Here is a 24,366-nt window from a genome sequence, read left to right as displayed (position 1 = left end):
GGAGATGATTAAGGCCCCAGGATATCTCTTTCCTTCAAAGGGAGGGGAGGAGGCAGGGCAGAGCTAGAATTCACCCCCACTTGCAATCTGCACCCATGCTCCCTGCCCTCAGTCCCTTTTCCTCCACACCCCTACTTCTGACTCCTCCTGAGCATCTCCTTCCTCCTTTTTTGGATACCTAGGCCCCTACCCCAAAACCAACCCTGTGCAAAGCTCTCCCTAAGGACATATGTACTGCTGACTCACTCTCCCAGTTTGTAACAAAGTTGGAAACTTTTAATTCCCCAGTTATTATCTTTTCTTGTTCTTTCTACTTTATCTTGCTTCATGTTATGAATTATGTACAGTACTTCTGGTACTCAAGAAACACCCTTTATCAAGTCTGTAGAAAAGAGAATTCATGAGTGATCTGGATGGACCAAGAGTCTCTTGACAAAGAGCTCCCTGGGCCTGCAGGGCATCTGAGCTTCAATATGTGTGTGTGTACATACACATACACACACACACACACACAAATACATGGTGGGTAGAAGACTACTCTCTGGAGATGAGACTCCCTGAAACCTCATTTGGATAGGGTGACGATAAAATACCCCAATGGCATTCTTCCTTATACCTCTTCCCTCTGTTAGGCTGCACAAGGCCAAGGCAGGTGGAGGGGGCATGTGACCGTGACAAGCAGACAAAGAAGTGGGGAGCTACCCTTTCAGGCGGGGTAGGTAACTGTAGGCTTTGTGCAATCTGCACTCCTAGGTCATGCCTTAGTTTTTTATTTATAAATTGTAAAAACAAGATATGTCCACAGGAGGCTGACTCCCAAAAGCCTGAGACAGAAAGCTCTTTAAGATCCCCCAGCAAAGGGGATCTCTGTCTGTGAGCCACAGTATACCATGCGTTCCACTGCCAACGGGAGGAAAATAAGCCATGTTGTGTTTCTTTTGGCCCCTTTCTCTCAATCTCCCCGGCCCAATCTCCCATCTTTCTCCATCCTCACCGCCCACCTCTCCACTTGCTAAAGGCACCCAAGATCCAGTTTAAATAACCTACTTTGCAGTTTATTTAGCTCTAAATGGAAGTCGTAAGACAAATGCAATAAATAACCTGGGCATAAAAGAGGTCTGTACCTTCCTTCTCGCTCTGTCGCCCACATGCACACACAGACTAAACACTGGCAATTACTCTCTGCGGTCACCTTCCGAGACATGGTATGCTGATAGGTACAGCTGCTTATAGTAGCGCCAAGTGGCAGGCAGGCAAGTTTAGTGTTCTCGAGCGGAATGAGGTCCTACACGGTAGACCAAGGCTCCTGGCTCAATGAGGCAATGGAATCTGCAGTCCCAGGAGCCCTGGATACCCTCGTCCGTGGGGAGCGTTATCTTCGTGACCTGGTCAGCCATGGATGCCTCTCTGCTATTCCTCCCCAGTTTGGGCGGGTGGCATGATACCTGAGGGACTGTCACACCATTCCAGTGCAATCTGCCAAGGAAAAAGAACCTGTCACAGAGAGAGGAGAGTGGGAGACCCGGGAAGGGGAGGATGGTGGAGAGATACAGGCCTGCTGAAAACACTAGGAGAAAGGGAAGCTTGTGACAGAGATGTGGCAGCCTTGCTGACTACGCCAGCCCCGCCTGTGCCTGGGGAACATGTGCTGCCAAGAGTTTAAATGTGTGCAGGGGACGAGGGAGGTGTGATCACCTGGGTGTGCATGTGCCTGCTGCCCTTTGGGCCTGCCTTTCCTTCCAAATTGTTAAGGCAGCTGGCTGCAGCCAGGAGAAGTACCTTCAGAGGCAGTGGGGGACACGCCTTGATCATTCATTCAAGGATGGCGTCATAGAGACCCCTGGGGAAGGAATCAAGCTCCCACACTCCCTTTCTTTTCTGCTTCACCTAGAAATCTGATGTTTTTATACAAACTACTCAGGCAGTGGCGGCTTTGTTTCATATCAAGAAAACATTTGAAAAGGTCATGATATTAGGATGCTTTGAGCACAAAGGAAAGAGAAATATCCTAACAATATTTTGAATGTACATTCTACCTTTCTTCCAAGGGATGCCATTGACCATATCTGTCAAAACATGTTTAAAAATGATACGTGAAAAACCTGCATTGTACATCTCAGTAATAGAAATCTTCCTAACATGAATGTTCATAACTTTAAAGGATTTTTATAATACCTTAAATTCATAAGGCACATCTTGATGCACAAAGCACTCTCACACATACATTTTTCTTTAATTCTTATAACCATTGTATAAACTAAGTATCGAATTGGTTTTTCTAATAGAAGAGGAAAATGAGGTCATGTGACTTGCCTAATATCATGGCAGAGTCAGGAAGAATGGGTAAGAAATAAAACTTGCAGCCAGACGTGGTGGCTCACACCTGTAATCCCAGCACTTTGGGAGGCCATAGTGGGGGGATCACTTGCAGTCAGGAGTTCAAGACCAGCTCAGCCAACATGGTGAAACCCCGTCTCTATTAAAACACAAAAATCAGTCTGGCATGGTAGCAGACGCCTGTGATCCCAGCTACTCAGGAGGCTAAGGCACAAGAATCACCTGAACCTGGGAGGTGGAGGTTGCAGTGAGCCAAGATCACGCCACTGCACTCCAGCCTAGGTGAAACACTTGGCTCAAACACAGGTCTTCTGCATATAACCCAATGCCTGACACTACTTTATTCTTAGAAATGGCATTCACTATACCAGCCTATGTGGTTTTCTAAAATACTCATTCTTCAATGACAGGTTATATAAATGACTACCAGTTTCTCTTAAAATTAATGTAAAAATCTCAGTATTACTAGAATGGAAAAGAAAACTCAAGCTGCTAATAGCAATATTATGCATTTGCAAGGAAATTATATAATTATATTAATATATTTACCTATTATATCTATTACATAGATAAAATATATATCAGCATAGATTTTTAGCCTTCACAGATCACAAAACTTTCACAAAACAAAACCAAAAATATCTGTGTTTGCAATGATGTTCTTAACTTTTCATTTTGCCAGGAAAGGACACTAACATTTTGAATGTTTAAATCCAGTTTCAAGTTGAGCAAATTTAGTTTCATGAAAAACTACATTGCCATTATTTTCCCATTATGCTATTCTGGTATAGACTCTCTCATTGGCTCAGCCCCAGCTCATTCAGGAGCATTGCCGCAGATAAATGTCAGGTCTACCCTAACACTTGTAAAGGTTAAGACACCCTTGGCCAACCACAGTAGCTCACGCCTGTAATCCCAGCACTTCGGGAGGCTGAGGTGGGGGAATCACAAGGTCAGGAGTTCGAGACCAGCCTGGCCAATATGGTAAAACCCCATCTCTACTGAAAATATAAAAATTAGCCGAGAGTAGTGGTGGGTGCCTGAGTCCCAACTACTCAGAAGGCTGAGGCAGGAGAATCGCTTGAACCCGGCAGCAGGAGGTTGCAGTGAGCCAAGATCATGCCACTGCACTTCAGCCTGGGCAACAGAGTGAGACTCCATCTCAAAAAGAAAAAAAAAAGTTCTGAAACATGTTTGAATTTGGAAGCAACTGCAACGTAGGTTTCACCAGTTATTCACAGGTTATGCAAGTTAGCAAGAACTGTTATTAAATTCAAAGTGCCACTTTTGCACCAAATATGTTTTTCAATATATACAAAATATAAACACTGTATTTCTAACCAAGATCACAGGACCTGAGCACACTCACAACACAGAACAAACACAGCTAACTGATGGTAAGAGACAGAAAATACGTTAGGAGAATTTGTCTTACATGCCCCCGAAGCAACCAGACACCCCCTCTGAATAAGCACAAAAAAATTGCTCACTTAGCAAAATTGAGTTTATAAGTCCACAGTTCATAGAAGCAAAAAGTCATTAAAATAGCACACTCACATAGTGAGGGCTGAATGTCTTTTTCAAAGCACTTTTGTATACTTTTTCCCACGTACTTGCTATAAAACTTTTAAGGTTGAAATAAGGTGGTATTACCCCATATTACTGATGAAAAGACTGATGCACATTTATTTCTTCATCTATTCAATACTCACAAGGAGGAGTACAGTGTTTTGCCTGCAATCATGGGGCTCATGGCAGGAGGGGATCCAGTGACTGTTCCTCTATCCCCAGTGAAGATATCAAAGCCCAAGCTTTGATGTGAACCAAAGGTTAAAAAAAATGTACCCTGTAAAAAGTCTAAGTCGAAGGTGGATTCGCCAACAGAATATGACTCAAGAAACATAAGTGTGTGTGTGTGAGTGTGTGCGTGTGTATGTGCATGCGTGCGCGTACGCATGGGAGGGTTGGGGAAAGAAGGAACAAGGGAGTCTTCACTTTAGGGGCTGTCCTTGGTCAAGCATCGTCACCAAAGACAGGGAATGGCATTTTTCTTCATTCTCTTCCCAAGTCCCCAGCACCCCTCAGATTGCCTAGGTATGGGTCTCTTTAAGAGCATTTTAAAGCCAGGTTCCAAGCTGAGGAGGCTAGCTGTGTCACAGAAATAAACTGTTAATTACATGCAAACCCTCTGTAAACACTGAAATAAATTAAACCTTTCCCCTAGTTTTATTTTTTTCCCCCCTCTCTACCTGTCACAGGAGGATGGAGCTGAGCTGGAGTTAGGCAGGACGAGCAGAGGCTGCAGCAGCCATAGTCCCTGTGGACAGCAGCTCACTCTGAGAGCAGAACCTGTGCTGCGTCTCCCGACAGCCTGGCAGTCTGGAAGCCATGGCATCTTTGGTGGGTTCCGACAGCCACTCTGTGAAATCAATCCACCAATGGATATTTACCGAACACTTAGCCATGTCTAGGGGACTGTGGTTGATGCCAGGAGACAGAACATTTAATAAGGAAAAGGGGCATAAACACCAAGACGACGATGAATGACACAGGAGAATCTGGGAAGGAATGCTAATAACATTAGGTCCGGGGGAGAAGGCTCAGGGGAAACATCTCCCCTCTTTTGAATTTCTCAGGGATAGTCAGAGAAGGCTCTGTGGAGAAGGTGACATTAGAGTTTTGGAGGCAATTCCAAGAATGTGCACTCAAGGTTGGCAATGATGCAAATGGAAAGTGCAAAGTGGCTAGACTGAGAGACAGGAAGGACCAGTCTGAGAGGAACAGGTTTATACAGTGGGCCAATGGAAGAAGATCCTTTGCTTGTCTATCCTAGACGGTTTTCAAAACTTTTTAACTAATAATTTCTCACATGAGTGCTATGTGCCAGACATTTATCCATGTTAACTTACTTCTTACTACAACTCAGAGAGGTGGGTACCACAATTATCCTCACATTACTAATAGGAAAATAAAGGCACAGAGATTAAATAAATTACCAAAGTCCCATAGATAGTAAAGACCAGGATTCCTAACCACTATGCTATAGCACCTTTGGCATCAGAAATCACTTTTTTCAAATAAAACTTACATCAGAATATCCATGCATAAAACTTATAAAAATGGGGCATCTTCTGGCATAAATCTATTTTACATATTTAATACAAATATATTCATAATACAGAACACTTATTCAATATCATTCAAAACATGAGGTTGTTTTCCAGAAGATAAAAATTTGAAACCAGGGTTATAGATGACTATCGCAGTCTTGAATCAGCTTTGGCATCCAGCTTATTTTTATATTTTATTTTAGTTTCACAGTATTGAGAAAATCTTGAATCATACAGAAAGGTAATAGTGTGATCACTTACATCATTTTATGAAAGCAAACAAGCTGGGGCCTGATTCTTTTAAAAAGACTAACACAGAACTAGAAGCTTTCTCATACCACATTTACACAAAGCTCAAATAAATGCAGAGACAGCAAAGGGAGCTTGACTCCAAGGTCTCCACAAAGAAAAGAATTACGCCAGTGTGACCGTGGGAGGTCTCCAAGTGTGAAAATTTGGTCTATAACATATGGATTACTTGTGGCTTTTTAAAATCAGTTTTATTCCTTCATTTTCTATTTCCTCAATTCTACAATATACCTTTCTTTACAGAGGAAGGTTTTGTAACTCAGAATATATGAATACATCATACATAGAATGCAGTGGCTTTTCCCCTGACAACATTGAATAATGCTTAAATTTAATAACAGAATTATTCAATTTTTGATATAGTATATAATCAATGGCATCTTGGATTCAAGAAAATGTGGTAGTTAAAAGACATATTTTAAAAACAAAACTTGCAACAAATTTTATAGATGCCATCAAAGCCCATCCGCAGATACCCGCTGACAAGTCCCAGGTTTGGAGTGAAGGCCATGGCCTGGGGATGGTGAGTGGCGAGAGTGGGAGGGAGGGGCGGGAGCACCTGGCAAGGCACCCTCAGGAGGACAGAAATTCAAGTGGTCCTCTCTGACCATCACAGGTGCTGCGACCCACCCGCCAGTTCCTGGGGTGAGGAAGACTGCACACTGGAAGGAAGGGCCCCGCCTTGGGTCACTGCTTCTCAAGAAAAGGGGCACTAGGAGAAGCTGAGGGGACAAAAGTCAGAAGATATCCCAGGTCCTGTCACTGTGGCTTCTTTATCTGATTTGAGTGTTGTGATTTTCCAGAACATCAGAAACATTCCAGTGCAGATGATAAACCAAAGATGTATTCGCCAGTCAAATACAATACCTTTTTTTTTGTAATTAACTCCACTACTCTGCTGCCCCATGAGTGCACAAAATCCTGTTTCCTCTTGTGGACAGACGATGGGGCTCAAGGTGGAAGGCAGTGGAGAGTGGAGGCTCTCAGGAGTCACTTTTAAAAGAGCTCTCCAAAAGTGTAAATGGAGCCCCTAGTACCTGGCACCTTAAAGGAGAAGGGATCCTGTTCAATCCTTCCCTCCCTTTGGCAGGGAGCTGAGGTGTAATTGAGGGCACACGTGTCCATCAACAGGGAAAGCTGTAGCTGAAGCTTCGCCGTGGAGAAGCAGCTGACATCTAACTGCAACACAGGGAACTGGAGGCAGGCAAAGGTCTGTAAATCTACGCATATTATTTCAACAGGCCTGGAATGAGGACCAGCTAAGTAGTGGATCGTTAAGGGAAACTTAGTACATCCAACCCTTCCCTCCCACCAAAAGGGTTGGGTATACTAACTTTCAAGTCAGTTTCTAAGCTTTGTCCCTAAAGGAAGGTAAAAATATAAAGTAATATCTAAGTGCCCAGTGGGTAAATGATGCTTTTAATGTGTTGCCAAGAGCTCTGACATCTTTGTCCAACAGGCTGCAATCCAGTATCATGGGCTCCCCTTGAGTTCACCAGCTTTCACATTTCTACATGGGCTGTCCAGAAGCTCACTTTATTTTATTTTCTTTTTAGAGATGGGGTCTCACTATGTTGCCCAGGCTGACCTATGATTCATAGGTCAATCATAGCACACTGCGGCCTTGAACTCCTGGACCCAAGAGATCCTCCTGCCTCAGCCTTCCAGGTAGCTGGGACTACAGGTGTGAGCCACCAAGCCAGGTTCAGCAGCTCACTTTAAATTATCCACTCTCTCCTCAATCCTCCCAGAGATCTCTGCTTGTATATCTTCCAATTATTCGCTATATTTAGTTTGCCCTATTGTTACAAGTATATGTATGTACCCATGCACCTGACTTATTGCCCCTTCTAGACCTAAGTCCATAAATTAACTACTTCCTGAGAGCCCACTGTGTGTCAATCACTTTATGTTAGGCAAACATTGAATAAAGCATGACCTCATGGAAATCCACATAGTGGGCATGCAGGCTGAAGGCAGAAGTGTGCCCTTTTCTTCAGTACTCTCCCATTTATGTGCCATGTCACTCTCTTACCGCCTGGCAATTACATTGATGCAGAACAGTGGTTCTCAAACTTCAGTGTAGCCTCAGAATCACATGGGAGCTTGCTGAAAATACAGATTCCTTCCTCCCACCTCTAGAGACGCTGGCCCGCTAGATTTAGGGCAGAGCCCGGGAATCTGCAATTACACTAATTGCCCCTGGATGATTCCAAGACAGACCACACTCTGAGGGGCATGAAAAAAAATTGCTCATGAGTCTTTGAGTGAATAATGAATTGAGGAACAGTGAATAGAGACCTCTTGGCTTTCCTAGTGTGCCATATACTGGCACTGTGCCATCCCCACCTGGCTGAGATTCTGTCAGCATTTGGATTCCAGAGTGAAAAGTACCTGAAACAGCCATTGAGTCACCAACACACCACCTCCAGCTAATTTCTGCCTCCGAGTCCTAAGGCCTGGAGTTGCCTGAGAACAAAAAGATCATAGCCCAAAGCTGCATGACACATCAGGCACCTGAGGCCTTTGGCCACGGATTAGAAATTAAACCGCATATTAGAGTAAATGAAACAAAAAGGAAAGGAACCCTGAGCCAGCCTAATGGCTCTGCACAGACAAAAGACCAGGAGACTGGCCTGGTTCGTGGTGTGAAATTCAGGCATCAGATCAGGAGGCACACTTAGCACATTTGGAATAAATCCCAAACATGATGGCATCCTGGTTTGACAAATCAAGACAGAAATGCAATGAGTAGGAATAACTTCAGGGTGGAGACAGCTAAGGACGGGAAAATAGTAAGTGTGAGAAAGAAAGAAAACGCCGGTTTCTTCCCAGGGAGGCAGCGGTGTGGAGAAGGCTGTGGACCACAGGCTCCCAGCCCAGCAGACAGAGGCCAAGAAGGCGGCACTGTAGGGTTTGGAGAGGACAAGTATTAACAGGAGAACAGGCTGCCAAAGTCAGCATCAGAAGCTGCAACGTAAGTGTGTTTAAAAAAGAGACAGACACTCTGAGAAGGAAAACAAGATGACAGAGTACAATGCTAGTAAGGTAGGTGGGCGGGCCTGGTGGGTTTCAATCCCCAAATGTTCCCCAAGTTCATATTCTGAATTGAGCTGAAACAGGACCAGACACCCTGGGAGTGGCCTTAGAGAAGGCCCAGCGGTGTGCCGGCGCGCAGAGTCACAGCTTACTCTGCACATGTGCGGCACATGCACACACTCTCTCTCCTTCCACTGGGGGCAGTGCGAGCACCAAATTAGAAATCAGAACATTTGGTTTCAAAACCCACTCCCTACTTCCATGCAGCAAGATAGGTTTCTCAACTTACTCCACAGACTGAATTTGTCCATCAGATTCAAGAGTCACATTTAAAAAAGGGTCCATAATCCACTTACTCTCCTCCCTTTTCACGGTTTCTCCCCCCACCTCTTTGCTCCTTATCCAGCTCAAATTCCACGGCTATGTTACAGTCACTCTCTTGATCTTCTCTCATTTTATCTGCTCACCTGGCAAAACTATTCTCGGAAAAGCCAACTCTCCACCTACTTCCTACCTGAGACTCAGCGGCTGAATGTGACCAGAGGAAAACACCAGGCTCACTGGTCTCACTTGAACTTCATCACAGCTAACTCCAAGTGAGTCCGTAAAGCTGCCCAGCAACCCAATGCATTTACCTATTCCACTTACTCCCTCAGTCTTCTGGGAAACTATGTTATACCTTCTCCTCAAACTTTCAATATTTTCCTCCTCCCACCCAGTAAGCTGATGACCTTACTTCCTCTTTCATTGAGAAAATAGAAGCAATAGGAAGAGAATTTCTACAAGATTCCAACACCACATCTACCCACGTACCAGCCTCTGCAGCCACTTGTTCTTCCTCTACTCCTAGTACTATGAATGGATGATTAGAGCTCCTATCTAAGCCAAGCCCTACACCTGTGGTCTAGACCTCCCCACACCACACGCACACCTGTTCAAGGAAATCCCTCCCCCAATTATCCTCCCTCTCCTTCATCAACAATAATTTTTATCTCAAATGGATCATTCCCATCAGCATGTAAGTGGTATTTCTTCCATGCTGTTTCCATTGCTCTCTGAAATCCTTCCCACTCCACTCAAACTGCTCCTGGCATTCAGTGGTTCTTAGCCTTCACCTTCCCTGACCCATCTGAAGCATTTGATTCAAATGAGCAAAGCACATAGGTAAGAGTTTTTGAAAGAGTAAATATGAATGTGAATTCAAGAGAATCTGTGGATGTGATTTATACAAATCACCAAGAAATTATTAGCAAGATACTGAATAATCATATGATAGGAAAAAACGCTTCTTCAGAGAACTGACTTGATCATCCTGTATTTTCTCCCTCTGCAGTGCGCTCTTCACTTGGCCCCAGGACACCAAGTTTCTGATTTTCCTCTCGCCTCCCTACTGCTTCTTCTCCGTCTTCTTTGCTCATAATCATTTTTCTCTTCACCTTAACATCAGAACTCAGTCCTGGAATCTCCTCTCTTCCCTGTCTATATTCACTTCCTTGATGGTTTTGGCCAGTCTCAATACTTTACCATCTATACACTGAAAACTCCCAAATTTGTATCTCCTGCCAAGCCTTCTACCCTGAACTCATTTATTCACCTCCTTCCCTATACTACCATATCAAATGAGCATGGCAAATTTAGCACATCCAAACTCAATTCTCCTCTTCCTCCCAACATACTTTACCTGTGTTCTTGCCCAGCTTAGTTAACGGCCACTCCACTCTTCTTGCTGCTTTCTCCCAAACTCATATTCAATCCATCGAAGAATCCCATGAGCTCAACTTAAAAATATATGCAGAAGCCAACCATTTTTCACATCCTCCACTGCTACCTCCCTGGCCCAAGCCTCTATCATTTTTTTTAGATCCTTGCAATAACCTTGATTTGACTCCCTGTTTCTACTTTTGCTCTACCAAAGCAGGTGGAGTGATCCTTTTTCAAACACAAGTCAGGTCACAGCACTCCTTTCCTCAAAACCCTCCACTGCTTTCCCATCTCACTCAGAGTAAAAACCAGAGTCTGTATAATGGCTTTCAGGGCTCCACATGATCTGACTGACTGTTCCATCTCCTACTTTCTGCCTCACTCACTGCAATCCAACCCACTGTGCTCTTTACTGTTCTTCAAATACGCCCAGCCTGTCCCCATCTCAGGATCTCTGCACTTGCTGGCCCAGCTATCTGGGACTCAGGACACTCTTCCCCCAGATAACCACATGGCCCACTCTCTCACCCACTTCGAGTCTTTGTTCAAATGCCACCTTCTCAACGTGGCCCTCCTGACATCTCCATTTAAAATTGCAACCAACTTCTCCCTTTCCCCACATTTTTTTTCTCCATAGCACCTATGACTATCTGATATACCATATGTTTTCCTTATGTTCTATATGCATTTTCCCACTAGAATATAAATTCCATGAGGGCAGGGACTTTCCTATGTTTTACTCTCTACTGTATCACCAGCATCCAGAACAGTATCTGGCACGTTATCGCCACTTAACAAATGTTTGCTGAATGAATAATGAGTTAGTGAACGGATCTACACTTATGTATTAATGTAAACAGAGGGGAAAAGCCTTTACTATGAGTTCAGGAAATAGTTTCCCTCTCCCTCTACTCTCTCCTCTCCATGAAAAGCCTGACAAGCAAAGTGTTCTGCCAGTTAAGAGGAAGTTATCATAGCTCCTCACTAAGCACACACACCTTACCTCCCAGCCGTCATGGGAAAAAGAACAGTAACTTCCAAGATCCACTTACCAATCCCTCTATGGATAAGTAACAGATGAACAGATACTAGTATCCGATTCCAAGTATCACCTGTATTACAGGATCCCAGACTCATGTAAGGACATAGGAACAGGGCAGTCCAGATGGGATTGTGGGAAAAAAAGAAAAAAAGAAATCAGTCTATTCCAGAGCATGACTGATCCTGGATACCGATTACAATTACGATAACACTTACAGTGTCTACAATACCAGTCACAATTACAGTGTCTACAAATTTTATGAACTATACACCTGATCCTAGGTCAGCTGGTTCATCTTATCACCCTAGCACCATAGGATAATCATAGACTCCTGCCACCCATTGTCAAATTAGTTTTGAGTAGTTCTACTACAATGTGGAGGAGGTGGTAAGAAAAGACTGAAGCAAAGACGGAAGCCACGTTCCCTAGTCTCATGGATCTCAGAACCCAAAGCATTCTCTGCAGATACCACAAAATCAGAGGAACTCCATAAAGAGAATGGTAGTTTTTCATCAACTGCGAGATGGATGTTATGCCTCACCATGCTGATAGATGACACATACAGCAAAATCTCAATGAGACAGAAAGTGAATAGCTGTTAACCATTTAATAAATCCTGACTATATGCAGCTGTGAAAAGGCAACTTAAAGGAGAGCCACAGTCATTGTTGATAGACCAAAAGATTTCTAAGGCATTGGGAAGACTCTCAGAAAGCACCCAGACTTTAAGTTGCCTCTTCTTGCCAAAAGCCAATGAAGTCCATAAAAACCCCTTCCATCATAGCAGCTTGGAGCATCTTAAGTAGTCACAACAGATGTGGCAAGCATACCTGCAAAGCTGCAGAAACAGTACACCTCCAAGAAATTTCTGCCTCTACATGAGTTTATCAACAGTAAGGAGAGAAATAACTCTAACTACAGAAATACAAATGAAACATACTAAACTTTAAGAGCAAAGATGTGAGTAACTGCAGACAGGGACTGGGAACCTCTGCAATCTGGGAATTAGTCCTGATACAATAAAAGAGCTAACGGAATCAGCAGATACCATAAAACTAGAATGACAAAGAGAAATAAGACTCAGATCAGAATCAGAAGAAAGTCACTTCTCTCAGCCACTTCCAGCACAGGTGAAGAGGGTTAGCGAGCCACAGTAACATTTGTTGAATGAAGAGCATTGATCAGAAGGAGAACACATTGTACTGTGGAAGACATACTTATCAGGTTAGGAGAAATAAGTAAAGAAGAGAGTTTGCAAGTCTCGAGGAGACCTTTGGGAGAGACAGTGCAAACAGGTAGCAACAGCCAGAACTGTAGACAGTTTTGCATTCCTTCCGCCAGAGGAGGGAGGGAAGCCAAGAATATAGTTGGAGTTTGACCAAGCAGTTGACATTTGGATAGAGACTAAATGAAGCACAGGTGACTCCAGGTTGCCCTGACAATGGGAACCCTCCCCCTTACAATTCATTATAATGAGAAAAGCCACATGCAAATGAAGTTAATAGTAATCAATGGCAGAGCAACACAAGGTCATAGGGAGGCATCTAGGAAGAGTCTCTGGTACAGAAAAGGGATGCAAACATGAGGGAAGCATTTACATTGGTAAACAAGGTTAAACTGAGCCCACATGCCTGAGAGCTTCTTCCTACTGGGTAAACCTGAAGATTCTCCTACTGGTTTGGATGTTAACTAACAAGAATAAATCTTACATGTTTGTTGCACCACTAAATAGAAGGTGCATCGGGCTGGGAAACAGGGGATCCCCCTCTCTTAGTGCTCTGCATGAACAAATCCAGCAGCTGGGTGAACTGGGCCTTCCCAGAATGAGGAGTGGTAGAAAGGAAAATCAATAGTTATATTTATATTTGCATCTTATTGGTGGTGGTTGTGGTAATGCTTAGTGAGTCATTTTTCTATATGCAGAAACACACACACATATATGTATACATGTATTTATAATACTAAGTTGACTAGTCATTCATAGTTAACTTCATGGTATGCAACCAGTGTATATAAGAGTGTGTGTGTGTGTGTGTGTGTGTGTGTGTGTGTGAAGGAACAGTCCAAACAGGTAGCAGACAGTCCAAACAGGTAGACAGTCTTTGGGCGACAGTACCCCTAGCCCTAAATCCAGCCATCAGAATATCAGGAGGCCTTCAGTAAACTCAAGTTCAATGAATCACAGGCTGGAAGTCACAGTATGTGAGTCTGTGGGCCCTGGACACCCATGCAATACAAGGTTTCAGAGCATCTGCAACTTGATCTCCTCTCCTCCCTCCTTCACTCCTTAGTGAGCAAAACTAGAGAGAGGAGCAAGATCTCTGCCTGTGTTTAACTTCTAAACCTATAGTTGACAGGTAACTGGAGAGACATAGAGATTTGAAGAGAGCACTATGATAGCAGGAATCATGGCACTTTTTCCTCCCCATTTCCCTAGTGCCTAGAACAGTGCTTGGCATGTAATAGATGCTCAGTTAATAAACAGTGAAAGAATGAAGGAATGAACAAAGAAACTAATGAAGAAAAAATAATGAGTGGTTCTTCAGCTGAGATCCTGCTCCTCTCAGTACCATCTGAATCTTGGCTAAAGTGGACCAACAATCACGCCTGTATCCTCAAATGCAACACTTCTCCTTTCAGGCTTTCAATGCATTTATCACATCACTTAGGTGAGTCTGCACATATAATGGAAATGCATCACTCTCAAAGCCCTACAAGTGACACCAGCCACTACAGGGCCAGTGCTGCAATTCCTACAGGCGCCTGGCTAATTTGAATGGCACGGCCTCAAGACAACCTTTACATCTCAAATGAGGAGTGACTGCACTCATCAACCTTGCCTCCCTCCGCTCCTTCCTGCTGCCTCCCACAGCTGGTGAGAACTGCAGAGTGTCCTCCAGGGTTTTCTGGGTCACACTTCATCCCTGGGCTTGCTGGGTGTAAGTTGGTCCTTGGGACTTCTTCACTGCCCTTAAGAGCTTTAGCATAATAGCCTGTGACTCTTTTCTGCAAAGTTTCAGTCCTGCCTTGCTCATCCTATATGGGAATGGATCCAGGTTAGCAATGGACCTCTACTAAGTACTTTCTTGTACAGGCCTTACACAATCCTTGCTCTTTGGTCATTATAGTCTAGTCGAGTTTCTTCTGAGACAGCATTTCCTTTCCCTCCACTGTAAATTATATCCAAAGCTCTTTCTAAAGGGTGCTTTGTATATGCCACCTTATTTTCCACCTAATAAGTTTTATACAGATAGAATCAGGCTAAAAAGATCTAGAGAAGAACTGAAGGAAACAGAGGGCACCTTAAGGTAAAGGCAGGTTGTGGGAGCGTACATAAGAGGCGTGATCATTCCAAAGTTACTGTCTTGGAATGGGCTGGTTAAATGCAGGTAAGGGTACAGTCCTTCAAAAGCACCTGCCCACATGGCTTTACCCACCTAGGATCCATGTACATCAAACCACATACCTCAACTCACTCTCATTTTTGAGCATAGGGTCTGCACCAAGCCTTTGATAAGTCGTTAAAATTAGATTCTGGAAGATGGAAGAGACTTCATGATCACCCTATCTACCTTCTGTCCCCATGCAGGAATCCCCAACATCCCTGACAGGCAGTTAGATCAACTCAGAACCTTCCAAATATGTCTGATCACATGAATCCCCAGGGCACTTGAAAAATGCACAGCTCACTAGCTTACAAAGTTATACAAAATCAGAATCTCCAGAGAAGGGGCCTGTGAATCTGAATTTTCAACAAGCATCCCTGGTGAATCTCACAATTAAGCATGCTTTTTATGTGCATGTAATGCAGCAGTTCTTGACAGTGGCTACATACGAGAGTCAGATAGGAAGCTTTTTAGAAAAGCCAATGACTTTTCTAAAATCACCTTTACCCCTAAATATTCCCACTTAATTGGTTTGGGATGGAGCCCAGTTGGTATAAGTTTTTTTCTTTTCTTTTTGTTCTTTTCCAGTACATTCTCCCAGATCCTGAGGGGGGTGATAAAATTTTTTAAGCTTCCAGCTAATTCTACTGGGCAGCCAGTATTATACATTATTAGTACCCTTCACTATAGCCCACCATCATGTCCAACCAACATATTCTATAACTATTAAGTTGATCTGACTTAACTCATTTGTTTACCTATCCAACCTAGGATGTAATTTCCTAATCGTATTAAGAAGCTGTGTACTTGTACTTAGCAAGAGGCCAGACAAGAGAGAATTATGAACTGCTAAGGCTTGTCCCAGTTGAGTCTTCACCTCCCGCTCCAATACACCTATATCCACAGCCCTCCCTGTCCCTGGACTAGCCAGGCCAAACAACCCCAGAAGCCTCCATCCAGGGTTCTTCCCTCCTCCTTCCCGGTCCCCACCAGCTCTACTCACATTGTACAGCACGGTGGTCCACCCTTCCATGGTGATGCACTGGAAGACAGTCAGCACAGCAAAAAGGATGTTATCAAACTGGGTGATCCCATCATTGGGGCCGATCCAGTCCTTGCATTCATAACCAGCTGGGCAGCCCTGCACGCCACACGGGTGAGGGGGGTCAAATCCTTCTAGAATACCTGCAGATATGTTTGGAGGGTGGGGGATAAATCACATGGTGTTTCACATGAACTGGAAATGACCTCAGGAGGCCACAGGTAAGCAATTCCATTCCCCATGGAAAGAGGTCTGCCCTTTTTTGTCTCAGGCTCCCTCTCCTCCCTGGCCTCTCTGCACCTCCCAGCTCACATACCATGTGTTCAACCCAATGTTTCCCATTCTCTTGAAAATGGAGCCTCTCCTCCGCATGGTCCCCTACTCTGCAAGCTTCATCGTCTACCCTCACCTGCAGTACCACAGGAATTAGAAGGACTGAATCACATGGCACACTTTGAGGAAAAGGCAAAGTCAAGTATTTTAGCTTCAGACTCCAGGATGAGCCCTGAGTTCTTCCCGGGTTTCTTGGGGACAGTTATAAACTACGGTCATTTTAGGGGGTTTTAGCTCTTTGTCCAGCATGGATTCCTGGCTTTGAATAAAAGATTAAAACAAAAAATAGAAATCCAAGGTGGAAGGTGTTCTTTGAAGGTTCTTTTCATAAAAAGCATGGTACTTATTTGAGATTCTTCAGCCTGCCTCCCATCTCCTTTCCTCCTAGGATACTCAACTCAACTTGAAAAGAACAAATGAAATACAAAGATATGAGAATTCGGGGTTGTGTACCCTAACAATCTCCCAAGCACACTTGCAAACCAAGCTCAGAGCACTCTCAGTTCATCCACACCATGTGTGGGTCAAAACAGAGAGCGAGAAGATGGTGAGAAGGATCATGAAGGGAAAATGTCTCCACAGATCCGGAGGGACCCAACTCTGATTCTGGACTCCTAGATCTCACCAGCCTGTGGGCCAGAGAGGCCACTATAGAAAAAGTACTTATTTATTCGGTCAGAGGCTGCTGTATAAAGAATCAAGGGGTATTGATTCAGATATTCAGAGAGGTGGTACTTTATTTTTTTGTAGAGAGACAGAGAGATGGGGACAGAGAGACACTAGTTTTCCAGGCTGTCCTCAAACTCCTGGGCTTCAACAATCCTCTTGCCTAAGCCTCCAGGGAGTAGCTGGAACTACAGGTGTGTGCTACTATGCCTGGCTCAGACAGATGGCTTTTGAAGTTCACTCTCATGGCCCCTGACTATGGGATAGGGGAGCCGAGACCATCTATTTGAAATCTTCCAACTATGTATTTGCCTTGCAATATTAATGTCAAGTCAGGATCTCTAGTCTCAGTTGGCTGTGCCTCAAAAGGCTGCTGACTAGAAACTTCTGATTCTAATTCCAGGGTCAGAATAGGACACACTTTTCCAACGAGCCTCCAAGTGCCCTGAAATTACCCCAGTTAACAGAGGGGAGAAGGGAAAAGGAGAAGACAGAGAAGAATGACCCTACCTGAATTGTTCATGAAGCATGCTCGATGTAACTTCCCACTGTAGAACTCCAAGCCAATAATAGCAAACATCAGGATGGCAAAGAAGAGCAGAAGGCCAATCTGCAGAAGAGGTACCATGGCCTTCATGATGGACTTCAACACAATCTGCAGGCCTAGAAGGAAGGACAGAGAATGACCAATGCAGCCGTCCCTCAGCACCATCTGATAGGCCAGAATTAGTTTCATTCCCTCATTGGTTTCATCCATGCTGCCTTCTGTCTCTGATAGATTAAATTTATTAGAATGTGAACCTTTCCTAAAGGAAATTAGACCCAGCTCTGCTAGGCTGTAAATCCTTCAAGAGCTGGGACAAAGTTAATCTTCCCATTCACTGTATCTCAGACCCAATTCTCTCAGTCCTTATTGGGGAAGCACAATTAGTACAAGTACTATTCAGAAAATGACATATCCTTTGACCCACACATTGTACTTCTAGGATTCTAGCCAAGAAAACACTCAGAGATTTGAATAAAGATTTAAGTAAAAAGGTGTTTTTTACAGCACATTTATAGTTGGAGAAAAACTGGAAATAGCCTATTTTTATTTTTTATGTCATCCAGCAACATAAAACATTAAAACGGCTAAATAAATCATAACACATATAAGAAGTTTTTTGCTTTGAGACAGAGTGTTGGTCTGTCACCAAGGCTGGAGCACAGTGGCATGATCTTGGCTCACTGCAGCCTCGGCCTCCCAGGCCCAAGTGATCCTACCACCTCAGCTTCCTGAGTAGCTGGGACTATAGGAGTGAGCCGCCATGCTCAGCTAATTTTTATTACTTTTTTGTATTTTTTGTGGAGATGGGGTTTCACCATGTTCCCCAGGCTGGTCTTGAACTCCTCCTGAACTCAAGCTATCCGCCCACCTCAGCCTCCCAAAGTGTTGGGGATACAGGCATGAGCCGCCATGCTCGGCTAATTTTTTATCTGTTTATTTTATTTTATTTTTTGTGGAGATGGGGTTTCACCATGTTGCCCAGGCTGGTCTCGAACTCCTCCTGAACTCAAGCAATCCACCCACCTCAGCCTCCCAAGAGCTGGGATTACAGGTGTGAGCCACTGTACCCAGCCAAGAATTTTTAAGGTTAGGAAAATAAAATACTTATTTCAGGATATAAAACTACAATATACATAATGATTTCAATTACATTAAAATGCACAGGGGAAAATGAAAAATATTGAAATTTTAACAGAAGTGATTTTTGAGTGACAGGATAAAGAGCACTTTTCTCTTTTGTTGTTCTCTTTACTTTCCACATTTTTCTGTAAAGATTTTCTATTATCTTTTATATCTGCGAAAAGTTAAATTTAAAGTAAAATGTTATGCCAGATTGCTTCATCTCCACTATTTATTGCCACTGAGGCTTCCTCCCAGGAGGAATATTGTTTGTTTATCCCAAATTCCCTTAGACCTGGATCCAGCTGAGGACATATCAAGAAAGTTCTTAACAGAGCAGAAAGAATGGCAGATGCTCACTAGGTATCCCTGACACGAGCTTCAAGGGCCGCAGGACACGCACAGCCCGGAGGGTCCTCAGGTCCACGTGAGTGTTGAAGTGGGTTCCCGCAGTGGCCAGGATGCTGCAGACAGAGACACAGAAGGGTCAAGGTTACCAGTCTGGCTTTCCCCTCTTGTTCCATGCAGGAAGCGGGGCTGAGGCAAGCTCAGCCTGGAAAGCACACAGCGCTGACGCCAGCTGTATGTGGGTGCACCTGAGCTTGGGTGAATCACCAGTGGCTCCAAGTGGAATTAAATTTAGCCATCTGGGTTTCACTTTGCAAAGAAGGAAAACTTATCATCATACCAGAACCCTAGTTCCAAATCCCAAGCAAAACACAAGGTCCACAACATCTGTCCCATTCCTGTCCCCAAACCTTGTCCCCTTTCTCCACTCTGCCCTGTTTCAACTTCTTCCCCTCTTTCCAACCCAACAGGTCCTTGTATTTTTTATTTCAAAATTGTCTTAGGTTCCCCTGCCTATCTCCTTCAGGAAATTTCTCCGGATTAACTCCAGTAAAAGAGTAACTCACTCATCTCTACTTTGACACTTAGAATTTTTTTTTTTTTTTTTAATGGAGTCTTGCTCTGTTGCCCAGGCTGGAGTGCACTGGCGCGATCTCGGCTCGCTGCAAGCTCCGCCTCCCAGGTTCGTGCCATTCTCCTGCCTCAGCCTCCCGAGTAGCTGGGACACTTAGAATTTTTACCAAACAAATACATTACACTGGAGAAGAAGTTCAATGGTCTTCACATAGTATCAGTATTTTTATAATTGCACAAAACCACTCTTTGACCCTAATCGGATTTCACCATTTCTATTTTTCCACGTTCCACAGCCATATCCAGAAACACACACACACACAAATCCATAATTCTATTAGATTGTGTGCACCAAGGAGACAACTTATTTCCTATAATCTCATGACATTGCAGGGACTTTGGAGAGACAAGGACATATATGTATTTATGAAAGACACAGCGGAAGAATAAGAGCAGAAGAACTGAGTTTAAGTCTGACTCAATCTGTTGAGAATGGGGTGACTCAACACAAGTCTATCAACCTCGATGAACCCCACTTCTATCATCTCTAAAATGAGGGTGTATTGTGGTCTACTTATAAAAATAAAATGACATGGTATTTAATATTAAGAGTGTTCTATAAACTGTAATGTACACACAGACATGTGGCTAATGCAAAGTTTACTAATATTAATAAAATCTTAATTTAAAACTTGCTCATTTTATTCTTCTTTCTGTGAAGAATGAAAGGGAGCTTCTCCCTCATAATCCCTCCAGAACAATCTCAGCTACCCAGAACCATCAGGAAATGAGGCATTCAGAAAACTGGGTTCCTCTACAGTCAAAGGGTGGCAAGAATGGCTTGCTTTGTTTATTTCTGATGGAACCTCTCTGAAATAGTTCAAGTATTAAAGAAGGTACCTGAAGTGCCTTCAATATTTGACATGTCTTCAATCTCAGAAAAAGAACTGTATGGAAAGTGCATGCCCTATGGCCCTCGGAAGCAGACGTACAATCATAAGGTACAAATCATACAGACCAGGACAACAGAATCGCAAGCAGTAACCAACACAATTAGTGCTGCCAACAGCCAAGCGGACAGCTTCATGTGCTGGCACGCTTCCCCAGACTCCAAGTATCCGGGAGCTGCCTGTAGAGCATCATTAGGAAGTAAAGAGGGATCCTACATGGGGTGAAGGTTAAACAACCAGTAGAGATTCCGGTCAGCTTTAAGATTCTCTGAGTCTACGTTCATACTACCTAAAAATAAGAAGCAGAAAGAAATCCTACTCATAAAGAATCTCAAGAGCTAGACAAGGTTTCTGAATCTTCCCCATCTCTCCTGAGTCACACTTCCATGCCATCATCAGAAACGGGGGTACTTGGGGGAGTGGAGTCTTCCACACTCCTTTTGACTCTATCTTCCAAGGCCAAGGAAAGACATTAAGGAGCGGGTCATATAATCTCTAATAAGTAGGGAAGGACTAAAGACAAAAAAGAACAAGGAGAAACATGGAAAATAGAAGTGAAAACTATGACAGAAATAGAAAAAGAGAAAGAGGAGAGAGATAAAGAGAAAGGATAGGTGGGGAGATAGAGAACCACAAAAAAAAAAAAAAAAAAAAAAAAAAAAAAAAAAAAAAAAAAAAAGATCATTGTTTGCCTGGTTCTTGTAATAAAGGTAAGGTGCACAGCACAGTCTCCTGTGCTGCCCAGGTGGGAGACTCTCCTTTCACAATGATGTCTTTCAAACACAGTATGCAGAATATGAGTTAGAAATTAGACTTCTGTTTCCTAGGATACTCAGATACACATGAGACACTCTTTTCATATCATAAACAGCCCTGTTGGAAATGAAAATTTCCTCTCCAATCCTGAGTTTAACAGTTATGTTTCAGAACATGGTGATAGAGGCAGAAAGATAAAATTAAAAGGCAAAGAAGGCTCAAATGTAGAGGGGGAAAATGGTAGAGGGAAAGAATGAGATGACAGAAGAGTAAGTAGTAAAAGAAAATGTAGGGATATAAACAAGAAAGGAAATAAATAAGAACCGGGGGAAGACGCAAATGTCAGAGAAATGGGAAAGAGAACAAAAGCAAAGAGAGAAGGAAAAAGATGGCATTTGTTGCAGGGGTCTCACACAGCCAGCCATGAGGTATGCACATGTCACCAAGTTGGTCCCTGGCTGAAACTACCTGCTCCCCAAACTGTCCAAACCATACTGCAGCCAGGGCCATGCAGCCTGTGGTCTCGTGCTGTCTTGGCCCTCAAAATTTTCTTTTCTCTCCTCCAGTGCAGGAGGGCTACCAACTAGGTCTTTAGTTGATGCACATTGGCCACTGGCTGCTTCCTAACTCCCACTGTTCCAGTACTCCTTGAGGCAGAACTGACAGCTAGCTCCCCTGTTCACCTGTTAGAAAGCAGGGACAATGGGATTCTTTTTTTTTTTTTTTTTTTTTTTTTTTTTTTTGAGACAGAGTCTTGCTCTGTCATCCAGGCTGGAGTGCAGTGGCGCAATCTTGGCTCACTGCAACCTCCGTTTCCCGAGTTCAAGCGATTCTCTTGCCTCAGCCTCCTAAGTAGCTGGGATTACAAGCACCTGCCACCACACCTGGCTGATTTTTGTATTTTTAGTAGAGACAGAGTTTCACCATGCTGTGCAGGCTGGTCTCGAACTCCTGATCTCTTGATCTGCCCGCCTCGGCCTCCCAAAGTGCTGGAATTACAGGTGTGAGCCACCATGCCCGGCCAACAATGGGATTCTTAGAGCAAAAAGACAATTAAGGAAAAGAGCCCTATTCTGTGCTCCCATAACGCATCCACCTCCATCACTGCCCTAATCACATCCTAGAGAAATTCTGTTTTCTCATCTGTCTCTCCCACTAAATCTGAAACACCTCTAATGGAGGCACCATTTTACTCATCTCTACCCCCAAAACCTAGCAAGTAAGAGGCACTCAGTAAAGGCTTGATGAATTGAATTTGAATTGCACTGATGAAATTAATAAATTTGTAAATTAATAAATTTAATAAATTTGTTGAGACAGAGGTCAAAAGGAGAGAACATCAAGGAAATCCTAGACCTTACTGTGAGAAGAATAGGGTAGCAAGCTGGGATAGTATTCAAACATACATGTGTTTGAGTACATAGGAGAATACTGGGAATCTATCCTCAAGCATTTAAGAGTCAAATGAGGATCTTCTAATATTCTTTTTTTTAAATTTTAAGTTCCAAGGTACATGTGCAGCATGTGCAGTTTTGTTACATAGGTAAATGTGTGCCATGGTGGTTTGCTGCACCTATCAACCCATGATCTAGGTATTAAGCCCAGCATGCATTAGTTATTTCTCCTGATGCTCTCCCTCCCCCTCTCCCCACCCCATACCCCTGAGAGGCCCCAGTGTGTGTTTTCCCCTCCCTGTGTCCACGTGTTCTCATCATTCAGCTCCCACTTATGAGTGAGAAAGTACAGTGTTTGGTTTTCTGTTCTTGTGTTAGTTTGCTGAGGATAATGGCTTCCAGTTCCATCCATATCCCTGCAGAGGACATGATCTCATTCCTTTTTTTGGTTGCATGGTATTCCATGGTGTATATGTACCACATCTTCTTTATCCAGTCTATCCATTGATGGGCATTTGGGTTGATTCCACATCTTTGCTTTTGCGAATAGGGCTGCAATGAACATACGTGTGCATGTATCTTGATAATAGAATGATATATATTCCTTTGGGTATATACCCAATAATGGGATTGCTGGGTCAAATAGTATTTCTGGTTCTAGATCTTTGAGGAATCACCACATTGTCTTCCACAATGGTTGAACTAATTTACATTCCCACCAACAGTGTAAAAGCGTTCCTATTTCTCTGCATCTGTTGTTTCTTGACTTTTTAATAATCACCATTCTGACTGGTGTTGAGATGGCAATATTCTTGAAAGACTTACTGAGGACTGGACAGATCCTGTTCTGTGGGATCTTCCCAGTTCTCAGTAAGAGAGCTAGAGAGACAGAGGAAAGAATGGAAACTCAGAAGTTAAATACTTGCCTCCCAGCAAAGCTTAAGTTTTGAGGTACATACAGCTAAGCAAAACTATGGGCCTTGTAAGTACCAGGGCTTAATCAGGAGTCTACTGGAAAAGTAAAGAGTAGAAAACAGCCTTTGACTCTCAGTCTAGTGGAAGTAGACAGACACATAAAAGAAATAATTATAACACACCATGAAGCATTATAACAGAGTTGTTTACAAAGTGCTATGAGAATGGGAAACACCACAGTGACAAATGCAGGGTGCTTGCTGTCTGTTAGCATTTTCAAATGGTATGTCATTAAATCTTCAAAATTTTCCTCATATTGCTATTGTCTCCATCTCATAAAAGAGCAAGCCAAAGCTTAGAAAAAATTAAATTGCTAATAAGTGGCAAGACCAGGAATTAAAGTCAGTTCTTTTCTGATGTCAAAACCAGTCCTTTCCCCACTCTGCCATTATGCTGTGCAATGTTTGCCTGGCGCTGGGCAGATTCACTGTTCCTTAGTCCAGTGTGTTGCTAAAAATACCAAGGTCACAGTTTTGGTCCCCAAACGGGCAAGTGAGCATTCTTCCCTTCATTCTAAGGCCACAAATCACCAAGTGCCACAGATCACTTGCCATGTCTCTCTCTCAGGACCAGGCTCCATGCACCTCTCCTAATTACTACGTACAAAAGCAGCTTAATGGCAGGTGATGATTGCTGCAATATTTCTGTACACACACATGGACACACACACACACACCACAAAATCAGAGTGGGGCCACTGAGAACAACTCCAATTTTGAGTTAATAAAAGCCTAAGCTC

General features: G+C 43.4%; 1 protein-coding gene across 1 annotated transcript in view; it reads right to left on the bottom strand.

Moving 5' to 3' along the window:
* CACNA1E (calcium channel, voltage-dependent, R type, alpha 1E subunit) overlaps positions 1 to 24,366 on the bottom strand; it is a 424,230-nt gene that overhangs the window by 208,282 nt on the left and 191,582 nt on the right. The window contains exons 7-9 of the mRNA XM_012002628.1: positions 18,992 to 19,095; positions 17,476 to 17,628; positions 15,928 to 16,109 (exon numbers count right to left, since the gene is read on the bottom strand). Of these exons, the coding sequence (XP_011858018.1) occupies positions 15,928 to 16,109; positions 17,476 to 17,628; positions 18,992 to 19,095 (439 nt within the window). The remainder of the gene's footprint in view (positions 1 to 15,927; positions 16,110 to 17,475; positions 17,629 to 18,991; positions 19,096 to 24,366) is intronic.

This window comes from Mandrillus leucophaeus, unplaced genomic scaffold (assembly GCF_000951045.1).
Source record: "Mandrillus leucophaeus isolate KB7577 unplaced genomic scaffold, Mleu.le_1.0 Scaffold691, whole genome shotgun sequence".
Taxonomy (NCBI): Eukaryota; Metazoa; Chordata; class Mammalia; order Primates; family Cercopithecidae; genus Mandrillus; species Mandrillus leucophaeus.
Note: the sequence above shows the minus strand (reverse complement) of the source record. Positions and strands in the feature narration are given on the sequence as shown.